The sequence below is a fragment of the Oryzias latipes genome, chromosome 1 (genome assembly GCF_053564925.1).
Source record: "Oryzias latipes strain Hd-rR chromosome 1, Olatipes_Hd-rR_3.1".
Taxonomy (NCBI): domain Eukaryota; kingdom Metazoa; phylum Chordata; class Actinopteri; order Beloniformes; family Adrianichthyidae; genus Oryzias; species Oryzias latipes.
The window spans coordinates 15,260,884-15,277,060 of NC_136237.1; the positions used below are offsets into that span (position 1 = coordinate 15,260,884).

Sequence of the window (16,177 nt, forward strand, 5' to 3'; positions counted from 1 at the left end):
CACTCCTGAGAAGCCAGCTCAATGGCAAGAACAAGACCCGGGCAATAAACAGCTATGCACTGCCAGTTATCAGATACCCTGCAGGAATAATAAGATGGCCAAAGGAAGAGATACAGACCACGGATGTTAAGACACAAAACCTCCTCACTGTACATGGATGGTTCCATCCCAAATCCAGCACCCTAAGACTGGATGCTAGCCGCAAGGAAGGAGGGCGAGGACTAGTGAGGGTGGAAGCCACTATCCAAGTTTAATGAATAGATCAAGCTCAAGGCCCCAACAATTACTGAGCCCCCAACTGTGCCCAGTAATTTGTCTCAGGGAATGGAGAGCAGAGGATGCAGTTTCGGAGGACAGATTCTCATGGGAGGACAAACCCCTGCATTGGATCCAACAATCCAGCATATAATTGCACTGTGCAAGATTCTGGCAGGGCAAACAGACATAGAGCACCACAATCAAGTGGCTGGAATAATATCCAGAAATGTGTGCAGAATATGGACTGGAAACCCTGAGGTGAAAATGGGAAACACCTCTGAATGTGGTAAAGAATGAGAGAGCAAAGATCCTGTGGGACTTCCAGATACAAACTGACAGTATAGTAATGGTGAACCAACCAGACATTGTAGTGCTGGAACAGAGGAAAGCTGTTGTGATGGATGCGACAGTGCCAAGCGATGGAAACATCAGGAAAAAGGAACATGACAGTCAGTACCGGAACACCACAGGGGTGCTGCCTCATCCCAAAGCTCTTCTCAAGATTCAAGAAATGTTTATTGCCATATTCAGTGAAGTTTCACAGAATTTGAATTTGCTTCGGGGCCAGTGTGCAACATAAACCCCAAAAAAAACAGTAAGCAAAACTTAAAAAAAAAAAATGACACAATGGTCAGAACAATAAATAAATAGAGTAAGTAGTGCAAAACAGTGCCAAGGTAGCAGCAGGTAGTGGGCTGGTGACTGGTGACTGACTGGACATAGAAGTGAAGTTTAAGGGGGGGAGGAGTTGAAAGGTGTTCATGAGTCTGACTGCAGAGGGAAAGAAACTGTTCTTGTGTCTTGAGGTTATGGTCCTGATGGACCTTAGCCTCCTGCCTGAAGGGAGTAATTCCAGTAGACCATGTCCAGGGTGAGAAGGGTCGGCTGCTATCCGGCCTGCACGTCCCCGGGTTCTGGAGATGTTTAGTTCCTGGACAGATGGAAGACTGCAGCCCATCACCTTCTCAGCTGAGCGCACAATAAGCTGCAGTCTGTTTATGTCCCTGGTTGTGGCTCCAGCGTACCACACTGTGAGGGAGGAGGTGAGGATGGACTCAATGATGGCCGTCTAGAATTGCACCATCATCTGGGCCGGCAGCTTGGCTCTCTTCAACTGCCGCAGGAAGTACATCCTCTGCTGGGTCTTTTTGAGCAGAGAGCTGATGGACGGCTCCAACTTGAGGTCCTGCGTGATGGTGGTGCCGAGGAAACGGACAGAGTCCACTATGGTGATGGGAGAGTCTGTCAGGAGGAGTGGGGATGAGGGAGCTGTGACTTTCCTGAATTCCACTATCATCTCCACTGTCTTCTGGGTGTTCAGCTCCAGGTTGTTGATGCTGCACCACGACACCAGCCGGTCCACTTCCCTCCTGTAGGCAGGCTCATCATCATTAGAGATGAGCCCGATGAGGGTGGTGTCATCTGCAAACTTGATCAGTTTAACAGAGTCATGGCTGGAGGTGCAGCAGTTGGTGTACAGGGAGAAGAGCAGAAGAGAAAGTACACAGCCCTGTGGAGATCCTGTGCTGATAAATTGGGTGGTGGAGACATTCTTTCCCAGCCGCACACACTTCCTCCGGTCTATGAGGAAGTCAGTGATCCACCTGCAGGTGGAGTCAGGCACGTTCAGCTGGTGGAGCTTTTCCTGGAGCAGAGAGGGGAGGATAGTATTAAATGCCGAGCTGAAGTCCACGAACAGGATCCTAGCATAGGTTCCCGGGGAGTCCAGATGCTGCAGGATGAAGTGTAGGGCCAGGTTGATGGCGTTGTCAACAGACCTGTTGGCTCTGTAGGCGAACTGCAGAGGGTCCAGGAGGGGGGAGGTGAAGAATTTGAGGTGGGGGAGGACCAGACGCTCGAATGACTTCATGACTACAGACGTAAGTGCCACAGGCCTGTAGTCATTGAGACCAGTTATGCAGGGCTTCTTGGGGATAGGGACTATCCCCAAATTTGAAGCAGGCCGGGACGTGGCAGGACTCCAGGGAGGTGTTGAAAATGTCTGAAGACAGCTGCCAGTTCGCCTGCACAGTGTTTCAGGGTGGCAGGGGAGATGCCATCTGGGCCAGGAGCCTTCCGTGGGTTTTGCTTTCCAGAAAAGCTTGAGCACCTCCTCTTCTGTCACTGAGAAAACAGTGGTGGGGGAGAGGTGGTCTGGAGGGGTCGTGCTGTCCTCAGTGAGAGTGGTGGGGGAGAATGTGGCTCCAAAGTTACTGAAGAAACCTGTGCAGTGAGGGGGGTGGATGAGGGGAGTGGGACTTCAAACCTGGCATAAAAGATGTTAAGCCTCTCAGCCAGGTCGTAGGTCGTCAGCAGCATGTTGGGCTCTGGGCTTGTAGTTGGTGATTGGCCTAAGCTCTCTCCAATCAGAGGTGACGTCGATGACAGATACTGGTACTTAGCGCCCTTATAGCTCTCTTTGCCTTTAGCTCTGTAGGCTGCTTCTTTCTCCTTTCTCAGCTGTCTCAGTCTGGGTGTGAAGCAGGGTTTATCGTTGTTATAAGTAACCTTGGTTTTTGTTGGGATGATGCTGTCCTCACAAAACTGATTGTATGAGGTTACAGTGTCTGTGTAATCATACAAACTGTCTGTGGCAGCTCTAAATAAATCCCAGTCCATTGTGTCCAGACACGTGCGAAGCTCCTCCACAGCCTCGCTGGTCCACATCTTAGAAGTTCTCCTTATACATCTACGTCTGCACCTCCCCTGACACTAACAACATCATCATTAAGTATGCAGATGACAGAACTGACCTTGGTCTCATCAGAGGAGGGGACGAGTCTGCATACAGAGACCTGGTGCACAAGATCACCATTTACAGCGAGGACAACGACTTTGTTCTGAACGTGGACAATACCAAGGAAATAATCGTGGATTACAGAAATAAAAGCTTCACCACATAAGCCGCTCATCATGAACACGAGTGTGGTGGAGCGGACCAACTGCCACCGGATCGTGGGCCTGCAGATCACAGACAGCTTCAGCTGGGAAAGAAACACTGTTGCTACAGTGAAGAAAGCCCAGCAGAGGCTGTACTTCATCATGCATCTGAATAAGGCTGGACTCAAGCGTAGGACCCTCACCCAAGCCTACAAGGGGCTTGTGGAAAGCATCCTCACCAGTGGACTGACCGCTTGGTTTGGAAACACCACCATAAAAGAGAAAAAGATGCTGCAAAGGGTCATCAACGCAGCTGGAAAAACCATCAGTTGCAACCTTCAATCAATTGAGACCATCTACAGACAACGCAACAGGAGGAGAGCGGTGAAGATCACTACCCTTCCAACACACTGATCAAGTGTGTAGACACAGGCCACAACCTCAGACAGTGCAGACCTGAAAACATCCACGCACACACCACACGCTTCCACAAAAGCTTCTTCCCAGCAGCAATCAATATGCTGGCACAGGACATCAGAGAAGGAAGACTGAGCTGAATCAAACAACACAACATGCCATCCAGCTGGGACACTGAGTGCAATGAACAATAAACTCCCACAACTGAAACAATTCTAAAAGATTGGGACGCTGCAATATTTAAATTTAGATTTTATACTTTGTAATTTTTTTATATAATTTTTATTGTCACTCTGCTCCTCCTCTCCTCTTAAATTTTGTCTTGTTCTATATTTACCCTGACCTGAGAGATGCAAAAGAAAAATTCCTATGTACTTGTAAGTGCAAATGGGAATAAACCCCTTAAACCTTAAACATGAGTAACTGGAGAAATACAATAGACCCAGAGAAGAAATGGAGGAAGCATGAAAAGTGTAGGTGACAGTGGTACCCATGGCAAATGGAGAACTCGGGGCAGTAACCCCCAAGCTGGAGCAACAATTTTGTCCACCACTGTATATATATTTTTTAATACATTTTTAGAATTACCAAAATTATATCAAGGATGTTTAAAAAAAAGCATGCTTCTAGTCTGTTCCTGTGGTGAATTGTGATTTTTTTAAAAGAAATAACCTAAATGTGCAATACCGCCACTAGGGGGGGCAAAGGAAAAGCAAAACAGGTGAAACAACCGGTCTCTGCACCTGCCAAAAGTGATAGCTCTGCGTCTGGTCGAAATTGGGTTGAGCACGGGTTTTTCTTTTGCCTAAGTGCCTTTTCATGTGGCAGTTTTATGTTGTTTCACTCCTAGTTATTTCATCCTATTGTGTTTACTTCTTTTTTTTATTTTTTGCACCATAAGTGTGGAGGGGGGAGAGGATGAAGACATGGGTGAGATGTTCAGTGTCAGATGTGTCAATTTAATAGCACACAGTGCTTTCTGTGGCGGGCATGCCAAAATAAAAGCTGAAATTCTCCTCCTGCGGGCATGCTATTGGAGGTGCGCACCTTGGAAAATGCCGCCCCTGTTATGTGCCGCCCTGGGCGACCGCCCACCTCTCCCATATCATAAACCGCCACTGAACGAGGCAGTCAGCCAGGCACAGAGGAAAACACTCCATGGCAACGCTGCCATATCTTTCTCTCATTGATAGATTTTTCTCTGTTTACATCACGCCTGGCAGATGCCCCCCCCACAAGCCATATACACCACCGTGATTGGTAGGTTCGTTCAGCTTTGGACACAACACCATAAAATGCCATACATGACAAACTAGCGGGCCGCACTAACATAAAACTTTCATAATAAGGCGGCTCCTACAAACTATCATCAAGTTTGAGACCGCTGCTTAACGTGGGAGAGGCTACAGATGAAGCAATTTTGGGAAATCGGGGTTGGTGATTTTACAGAGGAGCTGTTGATCCAACAATTTCGCATTACAAGCTAAACTTTTGATGAGCTGTCTGATTCTCTGAGACCTCCTGTGATGCCCACTGCACTATCTGACTCATTTAGTCTCAAGAAAGTGTTCCCATTGCAGTTTTGCGAAATATATCATTTTTGATACGCCTCAAAAACCACTTACTTTTTTTTGATAAATGCAAGTTTTAATTGGCTTGTTTCCGTTAGACAAATGTAATACTGCAAATCCAATTTGCGCAAATGAAATACTGCAAATCCAATTTGCGCAATTTTAAAACCAATGGAAGCACAGCTACTCTGTTCTCCATTCGAGGCTGGAGACATTGTCAATGAAATCTCTTCTGTGCCGGGCCTCCAACTCCAACAATAAGCAATGGACTACTGTACCTCAAATGATTTGAGGTTGTATATTATTAAAAAAGAAGTTATAACAATTTGGATTTAATTATAATCTTAGTTAATTAGGGTCTTTGGTCGGTTTTCTCTCTCCATGCATGTTCTTAACATAAAGTTGCACATTGGAACACTAAAAAAACTTGAATCATTGATTAATCATTGATTGATTTATACATTTGATTTAATTGGATTATTTATCTTGTCAAATTAAAAAGCAACAAAACTTGCACTTGCACACAAAATATTTTGGAAAACATAAAAGATATCTGCTGATGATCTTTTTGCCTTTTCCAAAACAAGTGACAGGCCATTTATTTTTAAAGCTTCTTTTCCTAGAAAGAAATCTTCCAAAATAAATAGAAAACAATACTTTTTCTTTTAAAAAAAATGCTTCTAATTTATTATTGTAAAGTTATTCTGTAAATCCCCTGTATTTTTACTTGTTAGAATTATGTCTTTTTATTTTAATTTTGTTTTGTAGAGAGATTTAAATATTCTCTTCTGTTAGTGGAAACAAAGTGGAAACAAGAAAATTGCCTGTCTTATAAACTGATCTACCTGCAACTCGTAATGTAATATGAAAAAAAAAAGTCAGTTATCAGATCAAGGAGAGTTTAAAAAAACACATTTTTTTTTGGCTTCTGTATTTTCCACACTACAGGGCGCACAAGATTCAAACTATAAGGTGCATTAAGCGAAACAAAAGAGTCAGAGATGTCCGTCAATCAGTCAAACTTTATTATTTATTAGTAATTCTAGAACTTTTTTAACACCACACATTAGCCATGTTAAAGCATAAGCCACGATAACTCCCAACTTTGTTTGCAACATGTAAAAAGCAGACTGATACTGCCAAAACAAAAGTTACTGAAATTATGCAAACTTACAACCCCGCTGACAACAAGCTTTACTGTCACTATCCCAACTCACAACCTTGTTAGTAACACGTAAAAAAACATAATCCAACAACTCTACACGTCAGCAGCATTCGTGTATTCACAATAACACCCAATCTTGTTTGCAACTCGTAAACAAAGACAGACTGCTATTTAGACAAAGCACCTCTCAAAACTGTTTCAACATCAGTAAGCACAACCAGGATAAATCCATATTTAAGGCTCTCCAAATTACGCACAATTTCATTAATTTTTTAAAATGAAGGCTTTTAAGTGAGCTTTATAGTGTGGAAAATACAGTAGGCCACTTACCATTTTACTGGACCAAAATTGTGCAGTAATAGCAGGAACAAGTCAAAAAAATTAGAGTGGACTTACCTGAGCGGGAGAGTTGTGCTGATATTCGTGCTGTATGTGTCCATCATGAGGTACACCACCTCCTCTGCCTCCATCTTGCAGTGATACCACCTTTCCACCACGCATACCCATGCCTGACCCTGCATTGATTGCTCCAGAGACAGTGTTACCCACACTTCCCCCTGTAGTAGCAGCGCCTGTGGCCCCAGCAATGGCATCAATGCCCCCCATTATGCAGCACAGTCCTCCCTGCGCCAGCTCCAGTTCAATTTCTGCATCCATCTCAGCATCCTCCTGCGCCTCTTTGTTGGAGTCGTCCAGGTGCTTCATGAGCACAGCAACCACTACGTTTATCAGAACGAACTGAGCTGTGAGCACAAAAGACACAAAATATAATGGAGAAATGAACTGCAGGCCAGTGTGGCAGTCATAGTCACTGCCAGGACGATCGGGTGGGCACTCCCTGAGGGTGTCCTGATGGAAAGAGTGGGAGAAAAGTGGAAATTAAGAAGAACATAAATGCAGGATCTGATGGAGTTAAAGAATAATTCAAAGACTACCAGTCAGATACCGTAATTTCCGGATTATAGAGCACACCCGATTACAAGCCGCACCCACCCATTTTCACATGTTTAACTTCTTTTGTACATACACAAGCCGTGTATTCAACCCATGCTCTGAGTCCGCAAGTACATTCATGGCGGCCGTCAATTAAATCCATAAATTAGCCGCGTCACTGAATAAGCCGCAGGGCTGCAAGCGCAGGAAAAAAGTAGCTGCTTATAGTCCGGAAATTACGGTAAATAAAAAAAATAGAATAAAAGGTTGATGCATGTATGTGCACATATTAATTTTTAAAAGAAAAACATTCCGCCTGACCAAAATACCTTCATGATGCCATTCCAGTTGTCTCCTGTGGATACCTGGAAGAGCGTCAGGAAGGCCATTCCAAAGTTTTCAAAGGTGGCATGCCGACTCATTCCCTCACAGGGGTAGTCAGCATTGCACACTGCAGGGAGAAATGAATAAAAAGCAATAAAAAGAAAGATGCTTTTTTAGTGAGCATTACATATTCAGTTCAAAGACAAAAACTAAACTAAACCTTGCTAGATTTTTGTTCGGATTATTTTTTTTACATTTATACAGATTTTACACAAAATTAATTTTAACAAATCTTTCTTCTAGGCCAGCGGTCTAAAACTTTCAATACTTAAAAATCTGTTTGGGTTGATTTCTTAATGAACACAAGCCATTAGGAACCCAGAAGCAGTCATAAGATTTTACTTCACCCTTTAAAAAAAATACACTGATATGTATTTATGTTATTGTTACTATGATGATATATATTAACTATTTTTTTGCATTAATAAAACAATAACATAAAGACAAAATAAAGAGAATATTTTTTTGAAATATGAAATAGTTTATGCATTTTGACTGAGGTCCAGGGCATGTATCGGCAAGAGTCTGGCAATATGATACGTGTGCTGATACGTGTCACACAATTAGATGCATATCGCAAAATTGTACTGGAACACATTTTTTTTTCTTTTTTCAAGAGTATGACTTAGAAAAACTCTACCTGAATACGAATACGCCTTTATTGTAATAAAATGGTAACGTTTATTTCATTTAATGATCACATTGTTAAGCACTGTGACTTTATCTCATATACAAGTTGGTTTTACCCAAGCTAATTCATAGTGCTTTTATTTTGGTAACTTAAAATGTATTTGTTCTTAAAGCTAACATTGTCAGATTTTTCCAACAAATATTTTACAGAATAAGAAAAAAAATAGAACCTATCCTTAACCAGCTAGGTTCTAAAAGTATGATTGAGGACACTAAGTGCTGTTTATTTTGAACATTGCTTAATGTAGCTTCTCCGGTACTTTTAAACGGTTCAGGAGCTTCATTACTATTTAAACATAAAGGGGCAAAAAAGCCAATTCTTTCCAGAAAGAATAGAGTGTGATAAGGCAGCAAAACAGAATCAAGGAGATTGCTTTAACGTGGCTAAGATGCTTTATTTAATTGACAGTCTGCACTGTAGCGCTGGAGCTCAGCTTTTTCAAACGTGGAAGTAAACACATATTTCACCACTCATCGCCACAACATTTTTTTTCAGAGCATTGTACACATCACTCTGATCCATCAGGTCGCTGAACTAGAATCTATTGCTGTGAGGTTCTGGAGAACTTTGGCCTGCTTTGCCAACAGCATTTTGGCGGATCCCCCAGGGATTAAGTGCACAGCTGCAGTGCTTCACACGTTCTCATCTAAGCCTGCTACACAGCACAACAACATGGCACAGAGTTTCGGTTTGATACCCATTCCAAGTAAAAACTATGTTAATGTTTTATGTATGCACGTCTCCTGACAACAAAACAAGCTGGTTCAGTCAGTTTCCAAGGATCAGCCGATGTGCGTTAAGATCTCACCCACTTTCACTGATTGACAGACAGACTCGTGAAATAAAAACAAAACTGCTTTGGAAAATATTGCCTTTGAAATCTGCCGTTCTGAAAAAAGCCATAGAATTATAATAATAATAGTCAACATGATTAAAAATCAATATTTTAAAATGCTGTTTTAAAATAATGAACAGGTTTGTAAAGCAAAATGAAATGCATCTAATAACATGATGGCTAATTTAAAATATGTGTGCAGGTTTTTCACAATTTCATGATCTTTTTATATATTAATGAAAGATTTATTGGTTGATTGTGTATTTGCACAAGGTCATATCTATTTATTCAATTATGAACAGTTTGGGACTCCATACATATCACAACATAAAACAAATAAATATATTTGTCAAATTTGTGCACAATTGTCAATTCTGTGGCTCATTAGAAAAATGTGTAATCATTAGCAGGTTGTATGGATTTGAATATTTATTTTGCTATCATACTTTAAATGTAACAAACGCACTTAGAGAACATGATACAATTTTTTTTCAGATAAGAAAAGGCATTAATAAAGGCATATTACAAACTGAACAGAAAATCAAAGCAAAAGCTATTGTTTCAAAAGCCAACATAAATAAAACAGAATGGTAAACTCCTTGATTAACAAAACATTAATTCTACAAATATATTCTAGTGTTTTAAAGTTTTACAGAAAAAACAAAAAATTCACAAAAGATTATGTCAACATCCTGTGAATAAGCAAGGAACAAAAGGAAAACAACATCTGACAGGCCACAGTTTTTGGTGTAACACCAGCTATGGAATGCTACAAAGACACTGCTAAAACAGTGGATTAAATTCTGTTATTATTTAGAAAATACAGTTTTTATTCATGTTTTATGAATTAATATTTTTTTCTTCATCTGCCATTTCTTAAAGTCAGCTCTGTGAAAATACTGTCCGAATTTAAACTGTTCCGTGATTACGTATGGGTGATACACGGAACAGCTCGTTACAATAGCATCCTTAGCGTCATAGCATTAGCATCTAACAACAGGGCTGTCTCCAAATCAACACTTTTTGTTAATCTGTCTGTTGCTGGTGTAAATAAAGAGGCTTTATCCTCCAGTTCTGACTGGATACTGTTAAAACATGCAGCATTTTCTGCTTTTTCATCAGCTTAAACTAAATGCTATACAAATGAAGTGACCAAAGGGGGTGGGGAGTGTCTAACGTGCGCTTGTTTACCTTGTGTGCAAATGGTAGGGGAGGAGAGGACAAAAGAAATTTACCAAAAGGAGAACTAATAAACATAACTGAGTTTACACAAATGTTTGCTCACCTTGTGGCGACTAAGCCTGTAACTTTTACTCGCCAAAGAGAAAAAATTGCCCGCAACTGCCAAGTGTTCATTTTGGACTCTTAAAAATAAAAGTCTTTTGCGATAGTGAAATTTTTCTCAACAGAAAAAGTTATATCATGATATATCATTATTGTTTTATCGTCCAGCACTACTTTACAGTTATTTAAAATTAAAAACATTTTATTTTTCTTTAACCAAAGACCCACAATTCTGGGGCAAAAGAGCTAAAGTACATGTGGCTCTGGAGCCACAAGTTGCAGACCCCTGTTCTAGACAAACCATAAAAAAATCTTTTTAAGGTTTGGATATAGAGCAGAACCATAGCTCAACATAACTTAAATCTACAATATTGTATAATATTGTCAAATATAGATGAAAAAATAATTAAATGTACACCAACCAAGTTCTCCAAACAGCTCCACTCCCAGGGCAGCGTAGATGAAAAATAGTAGCATGAAGAGCAGTCCTAAGTTTCCAACCTGGTGAACATAAATATAGGGAATTGGAAAATTAATTTGTTAGACACACAGTGAAAACTATTTTGGTTTGATATCCACGCTTCCCTGGTGCCACCGCTCTCCCCTCTGCCCGCCAGCGCCCAGGTGCGCTCGCCCCCCCCCCCCCCCCCCCCCCGGACCTGTACAGGTGTACCCTGCTTTTCCAGCAGCACCATGACCCCGAAAGGTTAAGAAAATAAATGGAAAATAACAAAATCAAGAAAGCTAACTCTGATATAAAGTAGGCTAACTGGTAGAGAACAGTAGCGATAGTTAAGAAGAAAGAAAGCAGTTTCAATAAAAAACAGAAGTTGTGCATTCTGATCCTTCTAACTTTTTAATTCTATTTTATCTTTTTTACTGCAGCAACTGTCAGCTGCCAGCTTTAGGTCAAAATTAGCTTGGCTGTTTTTGTTTTGGTGTCCTCTAAATATCAACCAATTTTGACAGACATGCATGTTTTTTTACACTTTATAAGCAGAGTGGTCTGTCTGCTACTGCTTTCTAGGCTGTTTTCCAACACTTATGGGTCTAAAACTATCCGCTGGTGCATTGTTTACATGACCAACTGTTGACGTCTGGCCCCCATAAAATGCGGCTGGAGATTGCTGTATTAGTCTGTTTTAGTCAATTTTCACCAGAGTTATGGCAACAAGATAATTTTCCCATTGTGGGATCAATAACATTCTAAAAAGTTAAGTTTTTTTTGTTTAATAAATAAATCTCAATATGCAAATCCAATCTATAACGATCTATGTTTCCTCACTAGATACATATGTATGACCCCGTGATGTATTTTTGACTCAGAGTTAACAGGGGATATTTTGTATTCAAGACAAAGAAAAGTCATTTTCAAAACAAAGCCAAATCGTATTCACAAAAGACATGTTAAACATAAACTAAATGTTGTATTCCCATTTTCTGCAAAGTTGTGCATGTACAAGTACAACTGTGCACAACTGTCTTCATTAATAGGTAGGTCAGGATGGAGCAGAACTCAACTATTCTGACTAGCAAGGTGCGAGCACCTATCACCTTTACTTTTCTAGCAGACAGAAGAATTAGCTGACCCGTGTCTTCTACACCCCACAACCCCAGGCAGCTGGAGATTCAGGAGGTACAATAATGGCAGTGACTAATGTCTTATGTTCCAGTATTGAACAGAAGTAACACACAAGTTTAAAAGGACAACCCAGTCTAATACAGAAACTTTAGGGAGAAATTCATGCCTTTAGTTCTGATTCCAAGGGCTGTTTTTAAACTTCAATGACATTTTGTTCAAATTTAAACTGTTAATTCATAAAAGCTGTTAGCAAACCAACCTGAACATATTGATCATTATTCTATTTATCCATCCATTGTATATGAAACTCAGTAGACATACACTCAGTCGCTACTTCATTAAGTACTCCTTGCTCGTACCAGGTTGGACCCTCTGATACCTTCAGAACTGCCATTATCCTTGGTGGCATAGGGTGAATTCAGAATGGGAAACCCATTTCTTCCACCGAATTTGGTACAGATAGAGCTCTGGACCTTGCATTTAATTTGCATTCAGACTTCAAGCGGTCTTTCCTTATTCGAACCAAAGCTAGTAAACAAAAACCCAGTGAATACAAAATATTTTCACTCATTGGTTGGGAATTGGGAGGGCAAGGCAAAGCAAGATGGAAATAATGGAAGTCCTGTGCTTTGCAGACCTTCTCGTGGTAGTTAATTCAAACTATATATTTTGCTGATCAATTTTAAATGCCTGTATCAAGATCAGGCACAACACTTTTTACTGCTGTTTTGGTACAGTGGGGGCATGCTGCAGGGCGGTTACTGGTAAGAAGACGTCTAAGGTACGCTAATAGGTGTTTATGACATGTAGATTTAGGAGAAACAGGGAAAAGCATTGTGTATCAGAACTACAAAGTAGCTTTTAGGATGATGTCACAGATGCGCGTGCTGTGTAACAACACACAGAAATGCATGTAAAATGCTGTTTTAGTGGGGTTGAAATAAAATTTGTAACAAATAAGGAGTTGGACCATTTTTTTCTTCTTTCATAACTTGACAATCGTTGCTTTACATTTGTCCGTGGCTCATCTGTTGCTACATTCTGACTGTGTTTAGATCCCATAACGTCTGGCTATGGTGGCCGTTTTGTATTCAGACTGAAGAAACTCAGAGCAAAGCTGAAGCTCATTTTGATTGGAAACAATCAAAATGCTCGTCTGGGGCTGTGGGTGCTCGTCTGGGGCTGTGGGCGTCCTTCTCCGGTGGGGCCCTGCGTTGGGCGCTCCCGGCGCGGCGGGGGGGCTGCTCTCCTGGTTGGGCTGGGGCGGCGCTCTCTTTCCCTCCGTGCCTCCTTGCTCTCTGGCTCTGGGGGCCTTGCGGCGGTCCTGCTGGCCCTGGCCTGGGTGGCGGGCTTGGTCGCCCGGGCGGCGGTTGTTCCCTGCCGGTTCCCGTGTGGCGTTGGGGGGATTTCGGCTGCCGCTGCTGCTGCGGTGGGGGTCTTGGGGTGGGGATGGCTGGGCACTCTCCCTCCTTCTTGTCACGTTCCACCATCCATTTTAGCAGAATATAAACACTCACCTGAGCACAGGTGTTAGCTCACCTTTGCACTAACAGTTTGCATGATTGAATGACTGAAATATTTCACACTAGTTGGTTTTAAGGCATAAGTATGCGTGTGAACACTATCTGTTTTGTGTACATGTCGACAGGTGGACATTTTTGCGGCTAGCAGGTGTGTTTATAACATTTGAGTGTGTGTGTGGATAGGCCCCGCCCTTTTTGTACTACATTTGAACCTTACCATATTGATTAACAACCAGTAAACTTGTTGCTTTATGCTGCTTCATGGTCTTACCCCCCTTCCCCTCCTATTATCACCCTCCTACCCCCCCCCTCTCTAACATCCCTCTCTCTTCTTCCCCTCTTTCCTTTTCCGTCCGGTCCAACACCAAAGATTTTCAAACGTGATTGAAATTAATAAAGTTTGGCCTCAATTACAAAAGGGGTTTATTCAGACATACCTTTGGTTTGTCTGAAGATTAATAACCCCTCTTGTTAAAGTAAAATATGTCCAACACAAGAGGCCCTCAGCTCTCATCTGTCTACCTAGCTGTTGGACAGGACAAGTAAAAAAAAAAAAAAGGAAACAAACCAAGACCACCTCGAAAGATGGGTCCAAGAGCAGTTCCTGGTTCCGGACCAGGGTTTGCTTGAGTGTATTCAGACTGAAAATATGTTTCAGATTATCAGGGGAAACGAACTTTTGTTTACTTTAAGTGAACCAAATGTGTGAATACACACATAAATTTAAAACGGTACTGGAAACATTCCTTAGAGAGTTTTGTCGGCTGCACATACATAATGCGAACCTCCCATTCCACCAAATCCCAAAAGTGCTCTATTGGGTTGAGTTCTGGTGACTGTGGAGGCCATTTGAGTACAGTGAATTTATTGTCCTGTTCAAGAAACCAATCTTAGATGATTTCAGCTTTATGACATAGCACCTTATTCTGCTGGAAGTAGCCATTAGAAGATGGGTACACTGTGGCCATAAAGTGACCACAGTGTAACAAAACCTCATGCTGACCATGTGGACCAAGGCCAGTGTGGTGCACCCAAATAATGTGCATCCACATTTGGTATTTATTTAAAATTTAAAAGCCATTATTTTGCAGTAATTAAAATAATTATTCTTGAATGCATTTATTAAAAATAGTCTGTGGAAAAAAATAAAAATAAAAAGGGACTATATTATGAGTCTGGTAGGCGGAACCTTTGACACTCTGGCAGCGCCTCCAAGTGGCTGAAGACGGATCAACTTCCTGTTTCCGTTAGAAGTGATTTGGAGAATGAAAGAGTGCTCGTGTCGTTTCTGCTCTGAGACTCGTTTTATATTTTCACAGGTTAGTATGTGGTTTAAACCCAGCAGATGAAAGCCCTAAGCTTTGGTTTACTTCCCAGATGATTTTCAGTGTTGTTCAATTTGTAATTTTGATGTAAACTGGAGAAGTTTAATTCATTTTCGGCGAGTTTCGGCGGGAAAAGCCGGACCGGAAGTAGCGGGTGTTATCGCGTTAGCTTGTATTCACAAGACAGGATGTTGTTAGCTCGCGCTAAATGAGCCTGTATTGCCATAGCAACTATGCAAACTAGTTGGATCCGTGGCTGTGTGTGTTTTAATAGTTTAAGATTCCTGACGTGACTTTAAACATATTTAAAAGTAACAGAAACAAAACGTTCACGCGCACAGCGCTTCTCAATGCGGGCACGCGCACACGGACTGGTACACAAGCACTACTTAGCTTTACACCTTTTCAGTCAGAGCAGCTATGAACAGTCTTAACATCGTTAGCTGGAATGTGCGTGGACTTGGCTCTGAGCCAAAGAGACTGAAAGTGTTAAATCACCTGGATGGTCTAAAAGCAGATATAGCTCTACTGCAGGAGACCCATTTATCAAATTCTTTGGATCACCTTATGTGCTGCTTACAATTTCCAGTTATATACTCTGCCAGTTACAACTCCAAACAACGAGGAGTTGCTGTTTTAATTAATAAAAATCTTAATTTTACTCATAAGGATACAGTTACTGACCCAGAAGGCAGATTTGTAATCATTAATATATCCATTCAGAATAAGGACTTTTGTATAGTGAGTATTTATGGTCCCAATGTTGACGACTCTTCCTTCTTTCACAGATTCTTCACCTCACTCTCAGTTCACTCTGACTCCACAATCATTATAGGAGGAGACTTCAACCTTGTTTTGGACCCTGAACTTGACAGACTCAGCACAGCAGCAAATCAGCGTACATGGCGATCTGCAAGTATTCTAAAGCAGTACATGAATGATCTGGGTCTCTGCGACGCGTGGCGCTCATGTCACCCAAACACTAAAGGGTTCACCTTTTTTTCTCCAGTTCACTATTCACACTCCCGTTTGGACTATTTATTAATCAGTAACTCTCTTTTAAAAAATATTCAAAGCTCCAATATCCATCCAATTATTATCAGTGATCATGCACCAGTCTCTGTAAACATTTCTAGGGAAAAATCCACACCCTCTGGTACAACCTGGAGGTTTAATACGTCTCTGTTAAAGGACCAGGAATTTCTTGAATTCTTTAAAAAAGAGTGGGCAACCTTCTTAGACTTCAACAATACTCCAGACATCCCACCGTGCGTTCTTTGGGAAACAGCAAAGGCAGTCATGAGAGGGAAAATCATTTCTTATTCAACG

The 16,177-nt window shown here is 41.5% G+C and overlaps 1 protein-coding gene across 4 annotated transcripts in view; it reads right to left on the reverse strand.

Moving 5' to 3' along the window:
• cacna1ib (calcium voltage-gated channel subunit alpha1 Ib) overlaps nucleotides 1–16,177 on the reverse strand; it is a 439,141-nt gene that overhangs the window by 80,093 nt on the left and 342,871 nt on the right. For all 4 annotated transcript variants that reach the window (XM_023954667.2, XM_078943263.1, XM_078943351.1 and 1 more), the window contains 3 exons: nucleotides 10,841–10,919; nucleotides 7,554–7,675; nucleotides 6,688–7,140 (listed from right to left, as the gene is read on the reverse strand). In XM_023954667.2, coding sequence (XP_023810435.2) covers nucleotides 6,688–7,140; nucleotides 7,554–7,675; nucleotides 10,841–10,919 — 654 coding nt within the window. The remainder of the gene's footprint in view (nucleotides 1–6,687; nucleotides 7,141–7,553; nucleotides 7,676–10,840; nucleotides 10,920–16,177) is intronic.